The sequence below is a fragment of the Podarcis gaigeae genome (assembly GCF_964106915.1).
Source record: "Podarcis gaigeae genome assembly, chromosome: 12".
Lineage (NCBI taxonomy): Eukaryota > Metazoa > Chordata > Lepidosauria > Squamata > Lacertidae > Podarcis > Podarcis gaigeae.
In genome coordinates, this window is record NC_139688.1 from 29,770,605 (window position 1) to 29,794,661 (window position 24,057).

General features: G+C 40.4%; 1 protein-coding gene across 3 annotated transcripts in view; it reads left to right on the forward strand.

Moving 5' to 3' along the window:
- Positions 1 to 985: 985 nt before the first annotated feature.
- Positions 986 to 24,057, forward strand: part of GLCCI1 (glucocorticoid induced 1) — a 41,076-nt gene continuing 18,004 nt past the window's right edge. Inside the window, exons 1-4 of one of the 3 annotated variants that reach the window (XM_083705295.1) lie at positions 986 to 1,082; positions 1,362 to 1,977; positions 13,229 to 13,380; positions 23,529 to 23,615. In XM_083705295.1, the coding sequence (XP_083561421.1) occupies positions 1,425 to 1,977; positions 13,229 to 13,380; positions 23,529 to 23,615 (792 nt within the window). In that variant the 5' untranslated portion in view covers positions 986 to 1,082; positions 1,362 to 1,424. Of the gene's footprint in view, positions 1,978 to 13,228; positions 13,381 to 23,528; positions 23,616 to 24,057 lie in introns of all 3 variants that reach the window. The other 2 variants (XM_083705296.1, XM_083705297.1) reach the window with 2 other exon arrangements.

The window sequence follows — 24,057 nt, forward strand, 5'->3', positions numbered from 1 at the left end:
GGGCTACGCATACCCCTAAACATTTTGTGAATCTAAGTTTGGCCTCATTGAGGGGCAGTATTTCAATATGAGTAGGAAAATGAGAGAAAAAAAGCACTGCATATAGATATAGTAAACATTTTTTAAAAAAAACCTGGCTGTACCTTTTTAGACTAAACTTTTTAAAAACGTTTTTGCAACTATGTTTAGAATGAAGATCTAATCTTTAATAAATATCCTATAGTGAGAGTTTGGGTGAGTAGGGTGGTGGGCTTCTGTGCAGCTAAATTAGGCAAACTGGGATATACTATTTACAAGAAAGACCAGTCCTTTTAATTCTCTGGCTATTATGCTGCACGGTTTTCTAGCTTAAACGTTGGATCCAGCTAATTTCTACTTGGGAGGAGACAGATTGAAATTAACAAGCCTAAATGAGTCACGTCCATTAATTTCAATGGGTCAACTCAGAGTGTTGGATAGAGTACTAAACATCTGGACTGCTCCAATTTTAAGCATCAGTGATGGGTTGATATAAATTAAGAGAAATTGTGTTCATGACTCAGGCACCTCCTGTACTCAGGTTGCCCCTCTTTGAAAAGTTAGATACACATTTTCCTAAAGATCACGTTCCTGGGATTGGCACTGGTATCTGCTTGCAATCTGCCAGTTCCGAATGAAAGCGGATGCAAATCAAAGAGAGAGAAAGCAAAGCCCAAACAGGTATCAGAGCAATCCATTGTCACGTGTTCCCTGTAATAGCAGCTTGGTCTTTGGACAGAGGGCCACCCATCCCAAAAGGATAACTTCCACTTTCCCACCTCGGACTCCCCCCGCCCCCCACCACCTACAAACCTCCCTCCTCCGCACAAAGCGGCTCCAAACTACCAACCCCTTCCTTTTTCTTGCCCTTCCCCTCCTCCAGGTAAAGCAGAGGCCGGCGATTGGGCAGACGCGCCGCCCGTTCCCGGTCCGCGTCCAATCCGGCTCGAGCTAACGGAGGCAGGGCGCCCAATGGGCGCGAGGCCTGACGCCCCTCGCCCGCCACAGACGGGGCGGCGGAGCCTGCGGAGTGCCATTCGGAGGGAGGGCGGCGGAGCAGGAGGGTAGGTTGGCAGGGCTGGCTGGCTGCAGGTGCGGTAGCGCCGCCTCCCCCCCCCCCCTGGCGCTCGCGGCTAGGTAGGAGCGCGAGCCTTAAGCAACCCCCCCGCTCCCACCACCACCACCCCAGCTGTGCCTCCTCAGCGGCCGGCGCCGTGTGGACAATGTGAGCCGCGAGGAGCCGAGCTGCCGACGAGGGCAGCCATGGCCACAGCTGGGCGGTAGAACTTGCCTCACTCGGGATCCCCGGTCGCCTTCCCATCCCCCCTTTTTTTCCTTCCCAGGGGAAAGAGCCTCGAGGGGAGGAAAAAACCCGCCTCGTTCCTGTGGCCCTCGGAGCCGCCGCCATGTCCAGCTCCTCCTCGCAGACCCCTCCTCACCACCCGCCCGCGCAGAGGATGCGCCGCGGGGCCGCCGGGTCCCCCACCAGCGGCGGCGCCGGAGCCTCCTCAGTCGGTAGTAGCGGGGCCGGAGCAGCAGCAGCAGGAGGAGGAGGAGGAGGAAGCGGCGGTAGCGGCGCCCCCGGTGGCAGTTCGGGGACTAGCCGGCTGCTCCAGCCTATCCGCGCCACCGTCCCTTACCAGCTCCTCAGGGGCAACCAGCACAGCCCCACTCGCTCTCCCGCCGCCTCAGCCTCGGTGGGGAGCAACACCGGCCCCGGGGGGCCTCGCGGAGCAGCAGGAGGAGGAGGCGGCAACAACGGCGGCGGCAGCAGCCCGCCCCCGCCCAGCTCGACCCCTCCGTTGTCCCTCGCGGCTGCCGCCTCCCCGCCGGGAGCAGGCGGCGCGGCGGAGCCCGGGAGGGTGAAGGTGAGGCAGAGGCGCTCGCCCGACAGCAGCAGCGGCAGGCGGAGAAGCATCTCACCTGAGAGGAGGAGCCCCAGTTCGCCCATCTACAGAGGTAAGGGCACCTGTGGGGCTCTCACCTGGAATCCGTCTCTCTCCGCCCCCCAAAAAATCCCATTTTCCACCTCAAACTCCCCACGCAGCACTGTGGAGAAGACCCTCCTTGAGCCACCCCTCTAAAAAATAACAAACGACCCCGCGGTTCATGTTTCGGATTATGGCACCACCTCCCCGATCTAGCAGCGCATTTCTGTCAAGGGTTTGCTCGGAAGTATCTTCTCGTCTTTTCGGTGGGGGCCTCATGCCCTGGTAAGTGTGAATACGATCGCCAGCCCAAAAGAAGGCGAAGTGACTCAGCCCTTAAAAAAAACACAAACACCCAAAAACACACCACCCTAAATGTTTAGACTCAAGGTCTTAATTCAGCTCGAGCTTGCAACGGGGAGTCTTGGTTAGTGACCCCTTTTAACACCCTGCATCTGCTCTGCTATACTCCTTGCGGTTTAGGCTGCTGAAGGGCTATAAAATTCTACCTTGCAATCCTTTAACTATTGGTAAAGTGAGCCTTGTTGCATATCCTTAAAGGAGAGAGGAACTCCCAAGCTCTATTAATGCAGAGCTACTAAACTAGAAAGTAAGCTGCTGCGTTTTATGTGTGTGAATAGAATGCTTGGACTGGCTTGTGCCCTGAAGCAGAATTCTCAGTTTAATGAAGTATATTTTATCCACCTTTTTTAAAAGGGGTTAGAAGAGTGTTTTTCAAGGCTTGCGTTGCAGCATGCTGTATCCATGCCTTGTATGGAAATTTTCATCTGGTTTAGTGCCTAAAGGCTGGGCTAATGTCTGATGGTTCCATATTGGCCAACTTACATTTAAATACTTCAATAAGTTATTGAAGCGTAAGTTCTGAGATGTCTGCCTTCAGGGAAGCTGAAGCACAAAGATACTAGCATTCTCTACCAAGACCATAAGATTTGCAAAACAGCAGTGTTTGTAAAAGTATTCCTGTACCCTTTTACCAGGAAGGTATAAAAAACACCTGACTTAAACAACTCATGCTAGCAAAACTGCAGGTTCTAAATAGAATACAACACCCATGCCGCTCCTGCAATATTTCCAATATATAAGATGCACAAATCTACTTACAAAGCTTTCGAAAACGCCTGTCCCTCAAATGCAACCCTTTGTAGAGCTAAAATTAAACCTTGTTGAACCCTGGAGGCAAGTAGAATGCACATTCTGTGGTATTCTTGTTAAAGAATATAATGTACTAGGAAAAGTTCCCTCCAAACATATTTGAAAAAGTTTCTTTAAAAGGTGGCTCTGTCCACTCCCCTTAAGCAGTTGAATGAATCATATGAAATATACTGCTTATCCTTCTATAGCTATTGGGTAACCTGTATCTTTAAGCACGTCTTTAATCATGCCAAGACTGTGTTTTGTTTCAGAAGCAAATTAGATACCTCTCTTGATATAGTATTGAATGCAGCAGGTTGGATGCATTATTGCCATGAATCCTTGCACTTAGTTGTGCAGTTATGGTTATTTGGATTGTACTAAATTCACTCCTCCAAAATGTTGCTTGTATTATATTAGCCTTAAAAACATTTACATCTAGATGAAAATTTAATTTCCCCCCTTGCATTTCAAATTACATGTAAGTTATGCAACAGACCTATGATCTTGATTCATCCTTATGGAAACCCTTATGGAATTAGTGTTTCTAAACCAAGTATTTTGTAAAAATGGAGGTTAATCCATGTTAATGGGTCTAGAAAATGTAAGCTTTCTTTTATGGGGACAAGACAAGTGCATACAATTCTAATTAAGCTAACTCAAACATTTCTGTTTGCTTGCTAAAATAAAACAAAATGGAAAACTGCTAACAAATACTGCATGTTTGAATCTGCATTTAAATGTGTTGTGTTTGTTAACAAATACTAAAAAGCTGATCATTCTTTTATCAAAGTATTTTAAAATAATACAGTCTCTTTTAATAGATGAATTATGTTACTGCCTTACTTTCAATGATTCAGTCCTCTTAAATTATAACTGAATGACTTCATTAAACTTGTTTGAGCCTGCCTTAAGCCATCATAGCAGCATCCACTGTTTAATAGAGTTGTGAGAATACAATATATAACTATGGATTGACCGCAGTGAACTGTTAACCTGCATGTACCATAAGGAAATCCTCATTAGTTGAGCTGGCATTTCAAAGCAGGCACCCTCCAGTAAATCCCAAACAAATGAAAATAAGTGCCCACGTACTGAATATTTGAATTCATTCATTTTATAATTTCTAGAAGGACAGCTATGTTAGCCTGTTGCGGCAAAAACAAACAAACAAACAAACAAACAAACAAACCAAGCTATTGAGGCATCTAACTTTACTATGACGTAAGCTTTTATGGACCATAACCCACATTTGTATCTGATGTAGTAGACAGTAGTCCACAAAAGATTTATGCCATAATCAGTTTCTTAGCCGTTAAAGTTCCACTAGATTTTGTTGCCTTTTAGGGTCTATGGCATCACTCATCTTAGATAGCAGAACAAGCCTTATTTAATTCTGCAAGCTAATAAATAAAATATTTAGTTTTACTTTCAAATTCTTAGCCTGCAGAATCTGCCCCGTGGACTAGTTTCACCAGTTGTTCTGACTCTGGCCCATGTAGTATAGTTAGCATGGCAACCTGCATTATGGAATAACTTCAGAGAACTCGGTTGCTTTGTGAAAACTCCTTTGTAGCAGAATAAATCAATTTAGCTTCAATCATTAATTACTCTAATTATTCAGTTACTTATTTTAACTGTTTTCAAAGAGCATGAAAGAATAATAAATATGTTTCATAGATACCATACTTTAGAATGTTTTAGGTCACACATAAATGTATCTTGTTTTCTCTTTGCATTAGTGTTTATACTGCAATGCATGGCTCTGGCTTTGCAAATGAGTTGCATTATTCAGTTGTACTGGAGCCATTCTAGGGTATATATATATATATATATATATATATATATTTGTATACATAGGTATGTCTTTCACTTTCTTACAGTTTAGATGTTTAAAGGACATTGCTCTGATTTAAGTTCTTTAGTAAAAATGGAGCTGCCAGAGGTTCTTAAAAGAAATCTGCAAAAGTGCTCTGGGTTGGAAGCTTGTACAGGTCAGGCAGCTGCCACTGCAGACGCTGACATCACTACTGCATGAATGAAAACAGCTTCCTCTGGGTTTTTTCCCCTTCCATCATCCTTCCCCCTTTTGCAGCTTAAGGATGATCTAAAATGTTGGTTTAAAAAAAACCAAAACATTAATTCTGGTTTAAAATAGAATCAAGCCAGGCCAATCTTTAGAGCTGAAATTTGTAGAACAGGGTTGTTGTTTTTCTACAAAAATGCATTTTCTTTCTTTCTACATATTTATAATCTTCAGCAACGTACATTTTAAAACGTAATAGTCATTGCATGCTTTGGGTTTTGTGCATATTTATTTGGAGTACTACAGCATCTGATGTTTTATTAAAACTGACGTTTTGCAGTTTCCCCCCTTTCTATTACATTTTTAAAAACTGTTTCCTTGTTGCATTTTTTGAAGATAAAAACAGATGTCTTACAGCCATCCTGGGATATATTTGCATGAAGAGTGGTTTATAAATACGCTAAATAAGCAAGCATTTGTTTTACTGAGTTCCATGGTTGTACGAAAAAGGAATAATACATATGTGAATTAACCCAGTGCAAAAAGTTGTACTGGAAAATAATGGTGACTGAACAGCATTTGGTTACTTGAATGCCACTGTGTTAAAATATTAGCTAACCAAATAAAACAGTCATAGTGTTTTATTTGGGAGAAATGCTTGCTGCTTTGTAATAAAACTAATGCATTTCAATTACATAATCCACATTTTACATTCTAATCCGGCCCTTTTTAAACTAATATAAATGTGAATTCACTTGTTTTAAAAAATATTTAAGCTGTCCTTCTGTGAATGCATGACTTCTAAATTTACTCCTGGAGGTTTCCTTTACCAAATCAAGATAAAAATATGATAAATTAAGCACAGAGAGTACAATTTAAAATGTATAATCTCTGGCAAATTATTTGGATGAGACATGGCTATTGTCTGTAATTTAAAATGGATGCAGATGTTTTCTTACAAGCCTCTAAAGGGTTATGGACAGTGAATTTAATCTTTAAATGCTTTTGTTAACAAGTTCAAGTAGCCTTTGAATATATTCTGAGGCCTAGAGCTTGCTCCTTCCTCCCCCTACTGCTGAGAATAAATTATCTTGGGCTACATTGGCATAAATACAAGATAGTTAACTAGACCTGTTTTCTTAAAGGTGAAGGGCAGTTGACCTATGTCATAAATCATTGTGAAAACATAGCTCAAGTTTATGGCTTTCATGTTTGGTTTGATTTATTTACTGGTTATACACATACAGTTGTTTCAAATAAGAGTACTAATGCATCAGGTGCTCATGTTGGCATGCTCAGTGAACTTGTGCCTTGCACCATCACATACAAAGTTGTGTTTTTCTTCCATAGTGTGTAGAAAAATGTCATATATGGGATCTCACTACTCTCAAGAACTCCCCTTGGTGATGCCCTGGACACTTACCTGAAAAGCTAACTTTTTATGACTGCATTGTGATGGTGCACTAAACTAATATCGAGAATAAGATCCCACATGTTCAGAATGGTTTGGTGTGAAACAGGTTGCTTCTGGCCCAACCGTACGCATGTCCCCCCAAAACATTTGCTCTCTGGCTCATCTTTGGTGGAAATTGGATACCAGAATCAGAACCTTCTTGATGGTGGCACTGCAATTACAGGACACTCTCAAAAGTTCAACAAGCTTCCTGTTTTAGACAGATATTGAAAAACCTTATTTAGGAAGACATATTATTCTTGTGTTTTCACTACTGTTGTTGTGGATAATGTGCTCGTTTATCATCTTCTTTCTGAATGATATTGTTTGTATTTCCTAAGTAACAATGGTATGTAGTTGCTTAGCAGATTGTAGCTCTCAGAATCCTGGCTTCTGTGAAAGCATGGAACCAAAACAGACATTATGGTGGCTATGAGTAAAGTACTTTGTGAAAATTCCATGTGTCCACCAGCATATGTTACATGCTTCATGTCAACGCCTTTACATGTAGAATTTGTGCCTGTTCTGACATCAGATAGACAACATGTTGATGTATGCAAATGAGCACTCGACATGTCGCATAAATGCTTATACAAATAAGCATTTTATCTGTGGCTAAAAGATGTCCTTTTCAACATCTTAGTAAATTGTTAGAGTTGTCATCATTCATTTAAGCTGCATCTTCTTTATGTAGAGCAACTTTCTGAATTATTTTGGTCATGTTATTGGGTATGTATGAAAGCAGAGATTAGCGCCACACCTCATAGTCAAATTTGACTGGACGTAACTGTCCAGAGGTCCTTTACCTTTTTTACCTTTATGCTAAAAGTATCTTGGATAAAAAGTTTTAAAAGCATATGTCTAAATTAGAATAATAAACTAAAAACCCTAAAGAGGACACAAAGCATGCTGAGCATATTCGATGTTCTCTAGGAGGTGTTGAATACAAGAAGCATCAAGGAGATGAGAAATTGGGACCTACTCAGACCAAAAAGCTTAAGCTCTCATAATTTGTGTCTTCTTCTCTCTCCTCTCCACCCTGCCTCACTCCACCCAGAGCACTGCAAGTGTCAGCAAAAATTTCCACTGTCCCTCAGACCTCGTGGGGGGGCCGGACTATATTTTGAAGAGAAAAAAAGTGAATGAATTCCTATGCCCCACAAATAACCCAGAGATGCATTTTAAATAAAAGCACACATTCTACTCATGTAAAAACACCAGGCAGGCCCCCAAAATAACCCAGAGATGCCTTTTATATAAAAGGACACATTCTACTCATGTAAAAACACGCTGATTCCCTGACTGTCTGTGGGCCAGATTTAGAAGGCGATTGGGCCGGATCTGGCCCTCGGGCCTTAGTTTGCCTACCCATAGCTTAAGGGATTTCTCTCCAATTATTCAGTGTGCCATGAGGTTCCTACCCTTGAGGCCAAATCTTCGCACACCCAGACTCTATATGTTAAGGCAGGGAGATGCAAACATTCTATCTATGCTATATAGCTCATGTTCAGGGATAGAGTAGCAGTTTAAGTTCAGTTATTACTATTTCCTTGTATCAGAGTTCTCAAGGCAGTTTTCTGTTCACTTCCCCCTCCTCAGGACAATTGCTAAACAGCTGAGGTTCAGCTTCAGTGAGCAAGAAGCTATACCATAAAGTACCAGGGTTTAGAAATATTGTGCTGTTGCTGTTGTGGTGGAATTTCCCAGTTGCTTATTCCATCCCTGTAATTCATTGAAGGCCTTCAACTGGTATTCTGATTTGCCAGTGTGCAAAATAAAATAAAACGTGGGATTGCTACTTAGGGTGCAGCAGCTTAAATCTTTATTTGTAATTTATCTAGATAAACACCTATATAAAAAATTTATTTCATAAGTAACAATGATATGTGGTTGCTTAGCAGAGAGTACAAAATACTTTCCATCTTCTTTAAATGACAGGCAAGTTTAGTCATAACTCAGTTTTGCAAATAATTTAACTTGGATTTTTGAAGTTTAAAACTTTCAAGTTGTTACATATCTGTGTACAACTGTAAAATACTGTCAGGAACCCAGGCTAGTACAGTTTACTAAGTTCCTCCTGTAACTAAGATGAAGCTTACTTTTCTTTTTTAACTTCAAATGAGTGGTTTTAAGCTATTAAGGTACTGAAGTCTATTTTAGCTCCAGAGAGAAAATACATTAAATAAAAGTTGAGCTTAATTGTGTATTCTACAAAAAGTGTAATGTTCTTGAATATGATCTGGTTTGGGCTGTAATCCAAGCATTCATTAGCAGTCATGGGGTCATGTAATCTTATCTTCACCAATAGTTGCTCAGTAGTCGAAATCTTTCCTAGTTTTGTTTGCTCTTTTTTTAAAAAAGGCAAGAGTGCCAGCTACGTGACCCCAGTAAAGTCTGGAAAACTCATGTGTTCAGTACTTTAGCTGTATATGGGAATTCTGGTTTCAAGAGTCCGTAGCGAACATGACAATGTTCTGTAAATATCACTTAAAGCTTAGTACATAAACATACAAAAAAGTACAAAAAAATTAAATGGAAATCAGTTGAAAATAGTGTTAGAGATAAAACTACAAGCTACTGCATCTAAAGATTTCGAACATGTATTTGTTCTTGCCCTTTGGGAAAATATTGGGGGGGGGGTGGAGGAGGAGGAAGAATTTAAAAAAGAAAATCCAATGTTGTAGTATACAAAGGAAGGTTTTATTTTATGGACTTAAAATTATATGTAGACGTTTGAAGAAACTTGTCTTTTTGAGCTTGGGAAATAAATCCTACCAGAATGTAAATGAAGGAGCAGTAATACATTTGGATGTTACATATATCACAGCTGGAGATCTGCAACAAAATGGTGCAGCGTATCCATGACTTCTTAAAAAGAGCACTGCTGTTCAGGTTTCGGCTATCCTAGAACAGAGTTCACAAGGGAGATTTCAGGAGCAGCCTCCAAGCCTCCTGAAACCTTTGCTGGCTGTATTATATGGCACTAATGGACATTGTGTGTGCGTGCACACTAATAAGGGGTGCAGAGTAGAGGGAGGGAAAAGACTAGTGGAAAAGGGAGGTGTGCTTTGCTTCTTTACTCCATCGAAAGCTCAACATATACTGTATTTTACTCATCATGGCATATCTGTCTTATCGAGGGGCTCAAACCATAGTTTGCCTTCCTGTGATGTGCAATCTAGGGCAGTAAGCTTCGCTTTTTATTTATGTGCCACTTTATATTAAAAATCTAAAGCAGCATACAACATAAAATTATAAAAAAGAGGAAATTGTTTATATTGAACCATATTTATTTTATGTCCTGTTCCATATCAGTAAATAATATATATTAAAAAATACAGTGGTGCCTTGCAAGACGAAATTAATCTGTTCGGCTCTTCGTATAACGGTTTTTTCGTCTTGCGAAGCAAGCCCATTGACAGCTTAGTGGATTAGCGCTGTTAGCGGTTTAGCGGCTCTTAGCGACCAGCTGTTAAGCGGCTTATCAGCAGATCAGCTGATAAGCGGCTTAGCGGCTTAGGAAAAGGGGGGGGGGGAAGGGAAAAAACTCCGCAGGAACTCGCAAGACATTTTCGTCTTGCGAAGCAAGCCCATAAAGAAATTCGCTTTGCGAAGCGCCTCCAAAATGGAAAACCCTTTCTTCTAGCGGGTTTTCCGTCTTGCGAGACGTTTGTCTTGCGGGGCACCACTGTAGTAATGTTACTGGAATTTATGTCCGAAAGAACCATAGCTTCTTATTTTGAACTTTTGTTTTAGCTTCATAGTAGCATTACAGAAGACTTGAAAGCATGGCAGCAGAATAGGTATTAACTGGCACCTAAGGGGAAATGGGGAAACAGTTTGATTTTCACAGTTTTGTTGCCCCCTTTGAAAAGCCTTTCTTTCCAGTGGCCATTCAAATAACATTCATATTGGTTTGTATTGTCTTTAAACATTCATCAGTTTTCACTTGATGCAGAAAATGAAGGAATCTGTGGCAAGAGACAAGCACAAAGTATTTTGATCGCTTGTCTAAAAGCTTTGCAACTTCATTGCAGGAGCAATATGTGTCACACTAACGATTTGAACCAAATACAATAAAGGGGCTGTATATTCTGTAACTTCTGAAAGCACTTTTACCAACATTGATTTCATAATAGTATAGCGTAAAAACCTTATTTAGTAATCTAGTAACAATGCTACCATTGCTAACATTAATACTTTTGAATCTTGAGTTTAGAAATCCTGCTGTAGTATATTTGACTTTAAAAAAATACTTACGATAGGTTATCATGCTCTTTCATTTTGAAAAAAAAATATATATCATTGAAATCACCCTATTGATTCTTGTCCACCCTGGTTCATAAAAGCTAGTAGAGGAGGTATGAGTGGTTGGGTGCAGTTTATTTGCCTGGCTGAAAGTGTCCTCTTCTAAAGAAATGCATGCTGGACCCATGTTGGACCCATTGGCTTTTAATGATTATCATGTAGTCACAAATACTCTCTCTAGGGCAAAGGAGTTGAGAGAAGGTGTTGGCACAAGTGTAGGTACTCTTGGAGGAGACTGATTATCTAGGCCCAGTTTTGGAACAGAATTGAGTTTGACTTTGGATTTCCTAGTGGATCAACCTTGTTACTACTTCTTGATCTCTCAGCAGCTTCTGATGGCATCAACTAGGTGTCCTTCTGGACTGCCTCCAAGGAAAGGATATTGGGGGCCATTGTTTTACAGCGGTTCCAATCTTACCTATGAGGTTGGTTACGAAGGATAGCATTAGGGGAGTACCTTTCGGCTCTCTGGCACTTGTTTTATAGGGTGCCACAGGGCGCTATATTATCCCTGATGCTATTAAACATACGAAACTGTTGGGAGTAGTTGTTAAGAGGTTGGGAGCCGGGTGTCACCTATATGCCAAGAACAACCATCTTGTGTTTCTCTATAACGTCTGAATCAGGTGAGGTTGTGCAAAGCATGGACTGGTACCTGAATGCTGTGGTGGGCTAGATGAGGGCCAGTAAATTGAGTTGAAATCCTGGCCAGGTGGAAACATGGCTGATGAGTGGTTTCTGTGTCTGAGATATAGACCATTTGCCTGTTCTTGCACTCCCTCTGAGCAGGCATGCAGTCTGGAGGTATTCCTGGACCAAGCTTTGTCCCTTGAGACTCAGGTTGCCTCAGTAACTAGGAATGCCTTCCACCAGCTTCAGCATATGCATTAGCTGTGACTGTTCCTGAATCAGGATAGCTTGGTTATGGCGGTTCAAGCATTGATAACTGAGGACAGACTACTATAATACACTCTATGTGGGACTGCCCTTGGAGTAGGTTTGGAAGCAGTAGCTGACACAGAATTCTGCAGCCGGGTAGTTACTGAGCATGCTACCCTGCACCTATCTGGGAGCTGCACTAGCAGTCACTATGCTACCAAGTTATTTTTAGTATCCCATTATTATATACAGCTCTAAGCAATCTTGGGCGTTGTGTTTAAAATATGGCTTTATTCCTTACTCCCCTGCCTGATCTTTGTAATTTGCCACAGAGGCATGTCTGACGGTGCCTGGCAGTGCTAGACTGTCCTTGGCAAAAAAATGTGCATTATGTGTGAGTTAAGGAATTCTGTACCTAATGAAATCAAGTTGGCGTTGTCTGTAATGAGCTCCAAGTGCCAACTTAAAGACTTTGTTATTTTAGCACGTGTTAGGGAAATAATTTATTGTTTTCGTTATCTCATTAGAACATCTATTTTTGTATTTCAGATTCTTTTATATATGTTGATTTTTATTGATGTTTTGGTTTTAATTGAGATTCTGTATACTACGTGGGTATCTTTTTATGAATTTGCAGTATAGAAATGAATTATTAATAACTTTGGAGGTAGAAAGTTGCAGGTTCTCCATGATATAGCTTCCCCTCCCTTCCTGCTATTTGATAGTACGTAGTTCAGGACATGGAGATGGTACTTCATGGGATACATTGTCCCCATAATTGGATGTTATATTCAAGTCATCATTGTCACACGAGGCTCAGAATCTGTTAAGAAAATGCAAGGTAAAACAATGAGAAGTGATCTAACTGGAATAGTGTAGCTTCCACAGCTCTAATATTAGTTGTATTTTCTTAATATAATAACGTTTTGTCTAGCACACTGTGTCTGCACATACAATGAAATAAACTCTTGCAGTTCAGCTCTAACCATGTCCTATTCAGTGGGGCTTAACTTCTAAGAAGGTGAAATTAGGTTTTCAGCCTTACCTATTACAAATGTATCATAAAAAATATTACTCTTAAAGGTGTGGCCTTCCGGTGTATTTCCCCCCTCCCCCGGAAACTGTAGCTTGCCATAAGTTTTCAAAATGCAGAATATCAAGCCTTGGATTTATATATGGTAGGATTGAAAGATGGAAGAGTAAGTGAGAGAGAATCTTACAAATACTCTTTCCTGAGTTCACCTTTAGTGTAGTCTGGTTGTAACAGTTGTGCATATTCCCTCTAGTTACAGAATACTTGGCATTGATCACATGTACCTCAACTGTTGAGAGGGGTTTTTTTTGTACTTAAGGCAAATATTTTCAGTTTTAAAAGGCCTTTTGTGCTAGTTGCCACACTAAAAACAGATGTGAATAGCTAAAAACACCATATTAACTGTTGCATATAACATGTCTCTGTTTCAGTGGACAGGCCAAAAGCCCAGCAAATTAGAACTTCTAGCACCATAAGACGTACCTCTTCTTTGGACACAATAACGGGACCTTACCTCACAGGACAGTGGCCACGAGATCCCCACATACACTATCCTTCATGCATGAAGGATAAATCCACTCAGGTATGTTTGAGAAGCCAATCATTGCTATTTACTTAACTGTTGTGTGTCATTCATTCCAAATAATATGTGCAATACATAGCCAGTTCTGGTACCTAAAAACACTGTGGATGAGTTGGTTGAGGATGGGTAAGAGAAGAAGCAAAACAAGCTGAGGGAACATACTCTAATTCATATTGTAATATTCCCTAATATAAACATCTCTCTAGTTCACTCTTGCCTCCACTTCACGCACCCCTGCCATGTTCAACTTCTCTTTTCCTTATTACTCAACAGTCCAGGCTTCGGTTGGGAGTTCCTCAAGGCAGGGATCTGTCTTTTATTTTAGGGTCCATTTGGAAAGGTCATAAGGTTCTGAGCAGCCATGTGCAAGATGGTATTTTCCCTCTACTGCAGCAAAGTTAGGGCATTTGGTCTATTTAGCTTATAGATCGCTGGTGAGCTCTGATATACAGAATACCATCTGCATGTTATTTGTGAGGGGTTGTGGCTTCTGAAATTTCAGGTGTGCCTTATGGCCATGGGGTCTTCTTGCTTGGAGCAGGACAGCTTTATTAATGAAGCTTTTTAATTTGAGGCATGAGTACGTTAGGTATACAGGAGGGATTCTGAACTTTATATTTAGTCTTCTTTTCAAATACTATAGAAATGTGAAAGTCCAAAAATCAACTGTCACTAATGTGCATCCATTCTAGAGGCCCACCTGTGCATTTCCTGTCTCCTGTTCCAGATTGATTTTTCTTTTATTTTTTGTTCTTAATGCTGCTTTTTATGGGCTTGCAGTACCTGTAGAAATTGGCACTGGGACAAGATAGGTGCTTCAGCCGGCTCTTTCAGGAAATGAGCTTTGTTCCCTAGCATTGACTCTTCCTTGCTTCAGATGTTGAGTCTAATATCTGGACAGGGTGGCTCTTTTAGTGTGGCTTTGAACTGTAGTGTTTAATTGAAGACAAACCCCAGGACCAAGTAAGTCCCAGGGAAAAGAACAGTTGCTGGCTATCAATTTGACAAGATGGAGGCACCATAGGTGAGAAGTTCCCATGTTCAGGTTGGTTTCCTGATCTAGATAGAGTTGCACGCATTTAGAAGGAGGAGCTCTGTAATCCGAGAGTACTTCTGGATCCATCCTTGTCACTAGAGGCCCAGATGTTATTAGTAGCCAAGAGGGCCTTTTTCCAGCTAGGGCCACAGTTGTTCATGAGTCGGTAACCTTTAGACTTGATTACTGTATTATTTAGTTATGTATGTATGTATGTTTGTATGTATGTATGTATGTATGTATGTAGTGCATCTACACTACTAACTGTTGATATTCCTGCTCCGTGATTACAGTCATGGGATTGTTGTCTTTAACATGATGGTGTATGCTTTGACTCCACAGAGTGGGAAGTGACGGAGACAGGATGTTTGTGTTACTGTGTTCCGTGAAGTGGGACTATTGTCCTTGGTTCTTTTTCTCTTTGTTGTTTGATGCTAGAGAGAGAGGAAGCCATGTTGCAGTGCTCTATGTGTGTTTATATGTAAATAATGTAGATTAGCCAAAATGCTGAGTTGCCGAGGTCTGTCATGCAAGGTGCGAAGACTCTGCGGATCCCTAAGTGTGCCGATGTCTGTTGGCATCGGTCGCGGCGATGTTCGGGCAGAAGAAAGCTTTTGAAGTTCCTGAATGATCGACCAGGAGGGAGGGAACATGCCAGTCGGGCATGTGTCTCTGCCAAGGTCCTACTTGAGTGTAGGACGAGCTCCTGACACTATCAGCAGCATATAATACCTACTCTGCACAGGGATCTGCACTGACTGCCAACATGCTACTGGGTCAGATTTAAGGTTTTCCTATTGGTCTTTAAAAGAATTTGGGATCAGAGTACCTGAGAGAGTTTCTTATCTTCCTACGTACTGGTACAGCCATGGGGTATGCACTTCTTGCAGTGCCTCATGCCCCTGAGGTCTGCTACATGGTGACAAACAACTGGGGGAAACCCAGCCAGAAGGGTGGGGTATAAAATAAAATAATAATAATAATAATAATAATAATAATAATAATAATAGAGCCATCCCACTGTTATAGGAATTCCCTTCCAGTGGATATCAGACAGGCATTGGTTATCTTGGCATTTCAGTGCCTTTTAATGGCATTTTTAGTCCAACATGCCTTCCCAGAAGGATTTTCTTGGCCTGGTCCCGGTTGATTTTTTACAGTATAATTCTATTTTATTCTGTCTTGTACTTTGCTTTAAGGTTCTTTTGAATATAAAGCAATTAAGATAATGCCTTTTTCTCTTCCCTCAGATCTGTAGTCAGCTTTCCATACCCTGTAGCAGTGTATATGATTCTTCTGTACTTTTCCTGTGTGTTATGAATGGGAAAAACAGAGTACAGGGTTATGATAACTTATCTAAGATGGGAAGTAGCTAAGCCCTTTTTACCACCCTGCTTAATGCCTTTCTGGAAAGCTGGAATTTCCCCTTAAATACAGGAAAGTTAAAGGCAGCCTAATCTTCTAAGCTGGTGTTAAGTTGTTCTTGAATCCCCATATTAAACACATATATTTGGCAGCACCTGGTGGTTAAATAACTGCAGCTTTAGTGTGCTAACTAGGATAATGAGACACCCAAGCTTTGAAACTCCCTCCCAGGGGGTGTTCAATCTGCCATTAGAGTAGAAATTGTCACTGAATATATTTTTATTTGTCCAGTCATTCAGATGATTAGGTGTGGTCCCCTTGCTGCTGATTTTATAGTTTTATATTGAGATTTTATAGTTTTGATTATTTTATCACTGCATGGTTTAATTTTTAGTGTTAGCTGCTCTGTGCTCCTGATTGGAGGAAAGGTGGAATATAAAAAAGTGAGTGGTATTCAACTCAATTGCTCTATCAGTGCAAGGACATTTAGCTGTGCAATGGAACTTCCTCTCCCACTCTCAGGTGCCCCGCCCCCTAAATCTGTTTTGGGAGTTTCCTCAACTCTTCATAGCTGACTTGGGGAGGGTGCACATAGGATGGGGAACTTGAACTGTGTAAACTTATATCTTGCGCTTACAGAAAGAGTGCATTGGGTACCACACAATGAATGAATGATAATAATAAAAATACCTTGTTGAGTGTGATACTCCAGGTGAACAGTAGTGTTAGTTGTAGAAGGGGAATAATGTATTTATCTCTGATTATTCCAAATTATTCAGTGGAACAGATGCCCTCCTTTGGTTTGCATAGAACAGATTTGAAGAAAGATGTGAAAGGACTTTTGGAGTTGAGATTTAAATTTTCAACTTCAGTTATGTCACTGGTGAATTGTCATAGTAATTCTAATATTGTAATTCCATTGTATCTGTTTTGCAAACTGGAGGTACTGTCATTCTTTGTCTGTTAAATGGCCTAGCAAGACCTCAACATGTACAGTTGATTACCTCAAATTCTATTGATTTAACTTGGAGCTTTAGGGAACATGGTCACTTTGACCCATTTTTCATTTTGGTTGGAGTGTTTCATGCTGTCCTTATTAATGCATTGGTCTGACTCTACATCAAGATCTGGCTATTGATTGACATAATAGTAGCTGGGAGTATTGGAAATACTGAGAGCCATTCTGCAGTAATGGAATGGTTAGACTTGCTGGATGTATGGTTTTAGGCACTATTATGTAAAAGGAATACAATCAATTATTACTTACTTGGGGTGAAATCATGTTTTCCTTTAACTGCTGGTTAGCTTAGTTTAAAAGTATATCTGGGTTATAATTACTGCATTACTAGTGAAAAACATGGTGAGCTGGTTCAGTTCTGAGTGTCAGTTCAGAGTATGGAGGAAGGCCATAACCCAAGCCGTGGGACACATGCTCTGAATGCAAAAAGTTCTAGGTTTAGTCTATTGATGTCTCTAGTTAAAAGGATTGAGTAGAAAGGGATAGAAAAACCTTTGTCAGAGTCGCTAGAGCAGGAATGACCAATGTGGCGCCTTCCAGATGATGTTGGACTGTAGCTCTCATCATTGAACATTGGCTGTGTTGGCTGCGGCTAATGGATCCATATCATGAGATCACTACTTTGGCTACCTGTATCCTAGAGCTAGAGCATGATGCCCTCCAGACATTGTTGGACTCACAATGCAATCACCCCCACCAAGCATGTCCAGTGGTTGGGCATGATGGGAATTGTAGTCCAGCAACATCTGGTAAGTGTCACATTAGCTGCATACATCTGTTCCAGAGGGCTGCTGTGAATCAGAGTATACAATTCTGGGATAGATGGGCAAACGGTCCGACCTGGTTTTTATTAATTTTTATTATTAAAAAGTTTGCAAATTGCTTGAAAGGTAAAAACAAAATAAAATCCTCTTAAGGTGGCTTTTAAAACAAAACCAGTAGTCACAGATCTCAAACCATTAATAAAAGGCAGCATCAGGAACAGCACCCATCCATGGGCAGCTTCCTATGTAGCTGAATAATTTTCATTTTTAAAAAATACTGGTCCTGGTACCCCTTAAGGTCTTAGCCTCAGCACTTTCTTTTTAAATTACACACAAAAATCTTCATGGGCTCTTGTGTTCTATTGGTGATTCACAATTTTTAGATTCTAAACCAGGAACTATCCTAGCAGTAAGCAAAAGAGTATTGGCTGCCGCCTCAGGGGCCACATACTAGTCCGTGTGGGGCACAGAGTGGCAGCTCCCCAGGTATATTCCTCTGTTGGAAAACAACTGTGTGTAACACAGTTTACTAGCCTGCTGCCCTTAAGGGCAGTTGAGGACACTGTCCTCTCATCAGTGTTTAAGTGAGATTAAATGGCTAGTTCAGTTGATTTCTGTATATTCTTCGCCTGCCTTGTCCTTCATTTCTGGTGGTAAAATGTATTGGGCCCAGCCGCTTCTCAACACTTTTGTTAGGGATGGATAAACTATATTAGACCAAAATCAGTTTATCTCAAGATCATAATTCTGTATGTAAGAAACCCATCCACTTCAAAATGATCATGATTGTTCTTGTGCCTTCCAACCACCTAATTAATGGCCAGTCCCAGCTAATCCTGTGTTAAAAATAGACAGAATATCATATATTTGGCCTGAATTGAGTGAACTATGCAAGGTACTGTTTGCTAAATCTTTGAACAAGGACATAAAACTACTAATCTGATGTTTTACCACGATTATGGACATCACTTTAGTACTACAACACTAAAATAACATGACGGAGACCAAATTAAAACTAACTGCTGTGGTATTTAATCTGTTTTAGTGGACAAAATAGGCTCACAAGACTTAGAAAAATTAAACTGCAGTTCAAAATTGTCTGTTTTCAAAGCAGTTAAATCATTTTGTTCTCAAATGACCAAATCCAAAGTGTAGAATTTGGCACCTCTTAGCGATTTCTTATTTTGAAAGCAAATAAAGTGCTTTTCATTCTTCAGACTTTATATCCAGATGGTAACCTGCAACCCAGATATGACTTGCAGCGTGATCTTATCTAGTGCCTGAAGGTTGTCACAAATTTTAATTAAGGTGTACTAAAAATATTGCCTACAGAGTCACTTTCAGGGGAAAGAACATTTGTTTCCAAAAGTTGTATGCAAGTGAGATTTCATGCTTCATGTTGAGTTTTGGATGTAATTATATCTTACCACTAACTGCTTGGAGAAGCATTGGGAAAATATAATACTTAAACTTTTTATTGCTGTCATAATAAAACATATGCCAAAATAAATAAGTTGGTATTTTAGATGCATTTTAGGTGGGTTTTTTTTTTTGAGTGTTTTACTACTTTAAAAAGTGCTTTTTAGGTACATTTTCATTGATCAGTGACTGCATATTGCCCATGTATATTAGAAGTCTATACTGCTAAGTGACATCAATTTCTTAATGAGACTGTTTATTTATTATACTTAATATCCTATTGTTACATACCGTAAATGTACAGTGCATAACAACAATAAAATCACAATAGATAACTAATCCCTATAATAATCATCTCCTGCCAACCTAGCAGTTCGAAAGCACATCAAAGTGCAAGTAGATAATTAGGTACCGCTCCGGCAGGAACGTAAACGGCGTTTCTATGCGCTGCTCTGGTTCGCCAGAAGTGGCTTAGTCATGTTTGCCACATGACCCGGAAGCTATACGCCGGCTCCCTCGGCCAATAAAGCGAGATGAGCACCGCAACCCCAGAGTCTGTCACGACTGAACCTAATGGTCAGGGGTCCCTTTACCTTTATAATAATCATAAGCAATAAAACAATATAAAATCAAATAAAAGTTTCATAAAGTAAAAAAAAAGTCAGCCAAATAAATTAAAAACATTAGAAAAGAGCAAATACACAAATGCTTATTGAGAACAGATTTTGGCTGTACTGCTGATCAGGTTGTACGGCGTGACAACATGCATGTATCACCTTTGGAAGTCCGACTGGCAAATAGTTTTGCAAGAGATAATTGTTCCATCTGATGTCCTATCTGTGTTTTAATACTTTATGACACAAATAGCATTTTGAATGTGTTGGGAAAGCCATCTCCCTTTTGAGTGGCCAAAACTTTTCAAGCTGCATTATTCACCTAGAGGCAACATTTAGTACTCCACAGGTGAGTGACTGAAGTAGCTTCTAAGAAAATGGAATGTGGACATTTATTCAGTACTGTTTATATTGTCCGTTTCCTCTATCATGGAACTCGGGGTTGTGCATCTGGGATTCCCAGGCAGCCTTCCATCCAGGCACTTTCCAGATCCGGGCCTGCTTAGCTTCAGCAGCGTGGTTTCATCATGCGTCTTCATAACATGTCATTCAAACCTTCCATGTGTACAGTTTCTCTCCAAGTGGTGCAAGTAAAGACATGGGCTTTTAAAGTTTGTCCATATGTACAAGTTTCAGCATTTTAAAGAATGTTACAATTCATCTACAGTTGCAGATTTTTTACTACTTTGGAGATCGAAATCTTCAAAATTCTGTAGCCTTGACACGTGTATCAGGTAGCAGTCAATATGAATATATTGCAGAACCAGCATCTTAAATTATAATAATTGTTATTTTGGTTAACAAAAAAAAATGGATTAAAAAAAATTGTTTTCAGCTCACTTGCACCTTATTTTATAAGAGAGAATGTTTAAAAAGCTACATTTCATGACTAGCACTCAATTATTGTGCATAGTGAAGGAGAACACAAGAAATTGTAGTAGAAGATAAAAGGACATCATGCATAAATTAGCTATTAATATTTTGTAAAAAAATACTTGCTTTTTGCATGCAACAAAACCGTGGCTTAGTGCAGGGTAGACTTTCACACGGAGAAGGGCTGAAGTCCTAGTTGCTCCTAAGCATACAGTTGCAGGGTTATGTGCATTTCCCTGCAATCTGCTGTGTACAAGTTGCTATCCATGAAACACTTGACAACTTTTTCATTTTCTCTTATGTGGGCTTATGCACAATCATCAGCTACATTCCACTGTTTTCTGGACTGTGTAAAAAGTACGGGGCTAGACGGTTGGAGTCATGGAACAGATCTGTGCCCATAGAACAGGTTGCGTCTTGAACAAAAGTCCACGCTGATGAAAGGGATGGCATAGAAGGCCTTTCTGGCAGTTGTGCTGCCTTTTAAAGGTGCACAGTTAGTGCTTTGAAAATCAGAGAAGCCCAGTGAACAGTCATGAAATAGTGGGGGGGGGGCTGTACACTGTACCAAAACAGCTGCTGGTCCTCATTTTAATAGTTGCATGTTTCTTTCATATGTAGCTTTAAAAATAAAGTATGTGGGTAGCATTTTTCCTCCTCATAATAGGTGTTGAGAAAATAGAATTTGGAGTTATTTATATGGCAAATGAGTAGAAGACTGAGGTAGTACTTGAGGTGGGGACGGAGATCTTCAAAGCTCTCAAATTTCAATTTTACAGTCATAATTTGCTAAAATCAAATGAGTTGATGCAATTTTTTTTCCTAGCTCATCGCTATGTTCGTTGAAAAGCCAGCCAGCAACTTGAGCTATAGCATTCCTAAATCTGAAAATTCAAATTTTCCACCTGCTTGTTAAAGCAATTTTGGGTTATGGTCCTTTTGACATGGTTGCTTTTAAAGGGCCTTAATGGCAATACTTTTCAGCCTCTGACACTTAAATGGGAAGACACTATAGCTCAGTGAAAAAGCACGTCCTTTGCATGTTCAGTCCCTATCATCACCAGCTAAAAAGATCAGATAGTGCTGTGGAATGTGAGCTCCCTTTAACAGAAGAGTGAGTAAGCAAGCTCATGCAACATATTGCGTGTTTTGCCAGCTGGGGCAATAGCATTGTTATGGCTGCCTCTGGGCTGAGCTACCTTTGTCTTGGTGTTTCTTTCACTGTCTGAAGGAAGCCAGATACTGCAGTGGCCATGCTGCTGCTGTGTTTCCTTCTACTACTGCCAGTCTGGGTGGAGTCTCTCTCATATGCACCACAACCACAGCTGAGGTCTGTGAATTGCATCTGTCAGAAGAAAAGAGGAAGCCCAGAGAAGGTGATGATAAGAACCTTGCCCGGAGGCAACTTTTATGCCCCATTTTCAATCAGGGCAAGTGTTTTATTACAAGCTTGCTCTGTGCATAGTCAAAAATTTCCAAGCACTTTCTGAATATTAAATACAAGTAAGGGTGAGAGAAGCCACTCTGCTGCGAAAGGAATTATTGTGCCTGCAGATGAACATGTTAGTCCATTGTTGGGTCTGTGAAACCACTGAAATGTTAGAATCTCTTATATGTGTCTTTAGAAATGTCTCCAATTCTTCTGCACGATTAACATTTTAAATATATTACCCATTTACCATTTAACACAAATGACAAGTGGTGTAACCCATAGTATTACAGTATAGATAATCAGGTGTTAGTTTGATATCAAAAAGCTCAATGTAATCTGATGAGTGGTACTGAGTGAAAAGGTTTTGCTTTAGGGATAGCTCTGAATAAGATATCTTACTTCCAGTTCTCCATTTTCTAAGTCAAAACTGCAAATCTGACTTCTCATTCCCACAGGCTGACGTTTTGGCAAATTTTACTACAATATCTACTCCTTGTCCTTTTCCTTGAGCTAAATATTTATTTTCTTTATTTGTCTGGGAATCTGTATTTTGCAGTTGCACTAAAGCACTTCGCTTGTGCACTTCTAAACAAGTGCTTCCTTTGTTTTGAAGCTTTTCACATCTGCTTCTGTTCATGTGGTTCAACTTGCCTTAGCAAGCCACATTTTCAATATAGCAGATGCAGTGTAAAGAAAAGTGGGGGATGTGGCAGGAGCACAGCTTGCAAGTTGCCAACATTACAAGGTCTGTGTTATTGCTGTTTAGAAGTTTTTTATTTAGTTCATGTTCTAAGCATGCATTTGTGACTTCAGTATGCAGTAATGAAATGTGCATTTATCTAAAACAGTGCTCCGTGGTGAAAATGTTATTAGCAACATATGAAGGAAATTCTCTTGCATGTTGTTTGTAGAGAGCTATTGTCGTGCCTAGAAATGACTAGTTGTCTGAGCTGTGAACCAGGAAGTCTTCTGGTTCAAATGTTACCTCTGCCACAAACTCACTTCGGCAAACTAAACTGCTTCTCCCCCAGTAATAGCATCCATCATTAATCAAGGATATTAATCCTATTTTAGGGCTGATCTAAGGCAGAGGTCCCCAATCCTTTACTCCTATGAACACATTTGGATTTTTGAGCAAGGATTGTGAGGCACCACCCGCTCTGGTCACTTCTCATCCCCACCTCAAGAGTGAGAAAAATATAAAGTGCATGTACACAGACATCACTTTTTCAAGGGATCCGAGCAAAAACCGGATCCAGTAGCATTAATCTGAGCCTTAAAAAGCACATAGACTTGAAAGAGGATGTGGGAAAGAGCATTACTCTTCCAGCTTCCTTCTTCAGTTCTGTCTACTGTTCAGGGTAGAAAAAGCTAATCACCCTCACCACCTGATGTTGAAGGGGGCAGTGGGGGGGGCAGAGCTCAGAGGGTTTGGGTGTGCCAGGGGCAGACCTCAAGGGCACCATTGCGCTCATGGGTGCCACATTGGCGACCCTGCTCTAAGAAGATACACATGTGAAATATACATATATGCAATATAACTGTTAAATGGTGTTCTAACATTATAAGATTAAAACAAGAGCAAGTAATGGTGCCATATCATACTTGTTGGTTTTTGTTCGTTTAGACACCTAGCTGTTGGGCAGAAGAGGTATTAGAAAAGAGATCGCATCAGCGTTCAGCTTCATGGGGGAGCGCTGATCAACTAAAAGAAGTAAGTGTTTACCAGTTTGACAAACAGGAGGCCCTCAAGTCTCACAGGTTCACTGGATGTAGTTTGTCCATGGGAGCACATTCATGTTCTTCTCCCTTTTACAAACTCCCAATTTAAGGGTTTCTTTAATGTGAGTGAATGTACAGAATGCATTGGGGAGTCAGTAGAGTTCTCTGTGATAATATTGACATAAAGCTGTACTGCACTGTTTTACGTTATTGTGTGCATTGTTCCAAAGGTAGATAGATGCGTGATAAGAATCAAGTCTGTCCCAGATTCAAAAATGTCCCCGTAGTGATGTTTGAAATATAACTTAGTATCTGTGACTCACATATTCTTGTCATTATTTGGCCACAATTAACATGAAAGCCAATTAATACATTTGGGTATTATATGTTAAAATTGAAATAATCATATACTGTCTGTACCAGTAATTCTTATA